At 43.8% G+C, this 3,407-nt stretch overlaps 1 protein-coding gene across 1 annotated transcript; it reads left to right on the top strand.

Moving 5' to 3' along the window:
* Window positions 1–2,179: 2,179 nt before the first annotated feature.
* On the top strand, window positions 2,180–2,856 carry LOC781439 (N6-adenosine-methyltransferase TMT1A). Its single transcript, XM_059886891.1, has one exon. The coding sequence runs from the start codon at window positions 2,314–2,316 to the stop codon at window positions 2,839–2,841; it is 528 nt and encodes a 175-aa protein (XP_059742874.1). The 5' UTR covers window positions 2,180–2,313; the 3' UTR covers window positions 2,842–2,856.
* Window positions 2,857–3,407: the final 551 nt, after the last annotated feature.

The raw sequence follows: 3,407 nt of genomic DNA, 5'->3' as shown, positions 1-3,407 counted from the left end.
GCATTGAGTCTTAATGCGGCACACAGGATCTTTGTTGTGTCATGCGGGATCTTTTGTTGCAACACAGTGGATCTTTCCTCGAGGTTCACGGACTCTTTAGTTTTGACTAGTGGGTTCCAGGCTCAGCAGTTGTGGCGTGGGGGCTTAGTTGCTCCCCAGAAACTTAGTTGCCTGACCAAAGATCAAACCTGATTCCACTGCATTGCAAGGTGGATTCTTAACCCCTGGACCCCCAGGAAAGTCCCCATGGTAGCATCATTTGCAACAGCCAAAAACTGTTAACAACCCAAATGTCCATCAACAGGTGAGTGGATAAACCAATTGTTATAGATCCATACAAAGGAATACTAAGCAGGAAAACCAACGGATGCATGCAACAATATGGATGACTCTCAATTATGCTAAATGAAAGAAGCCAGACCAAAAAATGTAGATATTGTATGATTCCATTAACAGGAATAGGAAATGCAAACTAATCTGTAGCAACAGAAAACAGATCATTGGTGGCCCAGGAGCAGGGAGGACAGGAAAGAGGGGTTACCAAGAGGCAAGAGGTATTTGGGGGAGGTGATAGGTATATTCATTACTTTGACTGAAGCAATGACTTCACGGGTGTGTACATGCATGAAAATGTAACCAAACTAGACAGTTTAAATGTTTGTAGTTTATTGTATGTCAGTTCTACCTCAAGAAAGCTGTTAAGATGGAATATATATTTATAAAATATGTGTAGGGTATAACAAATAATAATGGCTTACCTGGTGGCTCGGTCTTTGAAGAATCTGCCTGCAAAGCTGGAGACCCTGGTTCCATCCCAGGGTAGGGAAGATCCTCTGGAGAAGGAAATGGCAGCCCACTGCAGTATTCTTGCTTGCTAAATCCCATAGACACAGGAGCCTGGTGGACTATAGTCCTTGGGATGGCAAGAATCAGACACAAATTAGCAACTAAACTATGGTAACAAATAATGAAACAACAGAACATTCTTTGTATCCATCACCTGGTTTTAAAAAGTAAATATTCTTTTTGAAAATTTATATGTTCCCCAACCACCCTAAAACCCAGGCTTTCCTGTTTAAAACATACGGATGTCTGGAAACATTTTTTGATGTAAATAAGCTCAGTAATGTAGTACATGCATAAATATGTGTGCTAAGCTGCTTCAGTAGTGTCTTACTCTTTGTGACCCTATGGACTGTAGCCCACCAGGCTTCTCTGCCCATGCGATTCTCCAGGCAAGAATACGGGAATGGGATCTTCCTGACCCTGGGAAAGAACCCGCATCTCTTACCTCTATTATTGAACTGCAGGCAGGCTCTTCACCCCTAGCAGCCTGGGAAGCCCCAGTAATGAAGTGGTTTGGCACAGTTTGAAGGTGAAATTTGCCCTTTAAAAGATGGGGGGGCCCAAAACAGTGATTTAAAAACACTCCCATTTTTGGATTCAATAATAGTAATCTCGACAGACAGCCTCTGCCGAGAATGCAAAAGGGAAAAGTCTTGCTAACTGTGACCAGACAGGCACGTACTTTCATTTCTTTTTTTAAAAAAAGAGGCATAGTGGGGCAAGATGGAACGGAAGTAGGAGGGGGCATGTAGTAATAACTAGGCTTTGGCATTGGCTTGCTGGTGTGGGTTTTAGCCAGGCTTCACCTACAGATCGTTTTCTTAGGAGGGGTCACTGGAAAACAGGCAAGCTGTGAGTACATTCTGCATTTAAAACTGCAGCAGTAGTCTCCAAGCAGGAATGCTGCTGCGGCTGCTGCTGCTAAGTCGCTTCAGTCGTGTCCGACTCTGTGTGACCCCATAGACGGCAGCCCACTAGGCTCCTCTGTCCCTGGGATTCTCCAGGCAAGGATACTGGAGTGGGTTGCCATTTCCTTCTCCAATGCATGAAAGCGAAAAGTGAAAGTGAAGTCGCTCAGTCGTGCCTGACTCTTAGCGACCCCATGGACTGCAGCCCACCAGGCTCCTCCGTCCATGGGATTCCCCAGGCAAGAGTACTGGAGTGGGTTGCCATTGCCTTCTCCCCAAGCAGGAATAGGGGGTTGTAATCAGCTTTCCTTCTAAGGAAAAGCTGGAAACTTTCTCATTTCACTTCATGAAAAATAATGAGGCAATTTCTGCCAAACATCTATTAATTGGATAAAACAGGTCTCTTGCCCAAGATCTGACTTCAGCTGTGTATTTCCAGCACAGCCAGTTCTTCTTTCCTCTGCAGCTGATTGGCTCTGGAGTGTGACCAGAAACCTACTTCCTGCAATTAAAGGAGTCAGCTCTTTGACTGCTGGCCTGTTTTCTTCTCTTCTGAGTGATGGCGCTCACCATTTTTATCCTCCGGCTGGCTGTCTGCATCCTGGCATTTCCCATGTACCTGCTGGACTTTCTGGGCTTGTGGAACTGGATATGCAAACAGTGGTTCCCCTACTTCCTGGCAAGGTTCACTGTGATGTACAATAAACAGATGGAGAGCAAAAAGCAGGAGCTCTTCAGCAACCTGCGGGAGTTCACGGGCCCCTCTGGGAAGCTCTCCTTGCTGGAGCTGGGCTGTGGCACGGGGGCCAACTTCAAGTTCTACCCCTCTGGATGCCAGGTGACCTGTGTTGATCCCAACCCCAACTTTGAGAAGTTCTTGATCAAGAGCATTGCCCAGAACCGACACCTGCAGTTTGAGCGCTTCATAGTGGCTGCCGGGGAGAACATGCACCAGGTGGCCTCAGGCTCCATGGATGTGGTGGTCTGCACCCTGGTGCTCTGCTCGGTGAAGAACCAGGAGCAGATCCTCCAGGAAGTGTGCCGAGTGCTGAGGCCGGTGAGTGCGGGCATGAGGAGGGCTGCTTAGTGGCAAGCACATCACCACGGGCAGTCCTCCCAATTTCAGTAGATCAAACACCCTAACATAAAAGTAAAGCTACTAGAAAAAATACTGTTGAATTTTTTAAGAAAAAAATCTTGGAGTGCAGAAGAAGCTTTAAAGAAATAGACTGATAGTACATAAATAAATAAAATTTTAGAACTCCTTCAGGGAAAAGAAATAGATTATAAACAAACTTAAAGTACAAAAAAATTATTAAAATATTTGCTAAGGATGATAGACAATGGGTTAACTTCCTTCATATTAAAAGACATTACAAATCAACAACAGGATTCTTCAATCAATTGGGTTTTTTTATTTTTTTTAATTTGTTTATTTTAATTAGAGGCTAATTACTTTACAATATTGGTTTTGCCATACATCAATATGAATCCGCCACGGGAGTACATGTGTTCCCAATCAATTGTTTTTTAAAAAGAGAAAAAGAAGCAAATTACTGGAACAGAAATATAAAGATAGCCAATATGTGATTTAAATGCTTAGTCTTGCAATTAAAGAACAAATTAAAGCAAGATATTTTATAATGGAATCTT

The sequence above is a fragment of the Bos taurus genome, chromosome 5 (assembly GCF_002263795.3).
Source record: "Bos taurus isolate L1 Dominette 01449 registration number 42190680 breed Hereford chromosome 5, ARS-UCD2.0, whole genome shotgun sequence".
In the NCBI taxonomy this organism is placed as follows: domain Eukaryota; kingdom Metazoa; phylum Chordata; class Mammalia; order Artiodactyla; family Bovidae; genus Bos; species Bos taurus.
Note: the sequence above shows the minus strand (reverse complement) of the source record. Positions and strands in the feature narration are given on the sequence as shown.

Excerpts from the sequence above, each read along its gene's own strand:
- LOC781439 (XM_059886891.1), top strand. The coding sequence starts at position 2,314 with ATGGCGCTCACCATTTTTATCCTCCGGCTGGCTGTCTGCATCCTGGCA.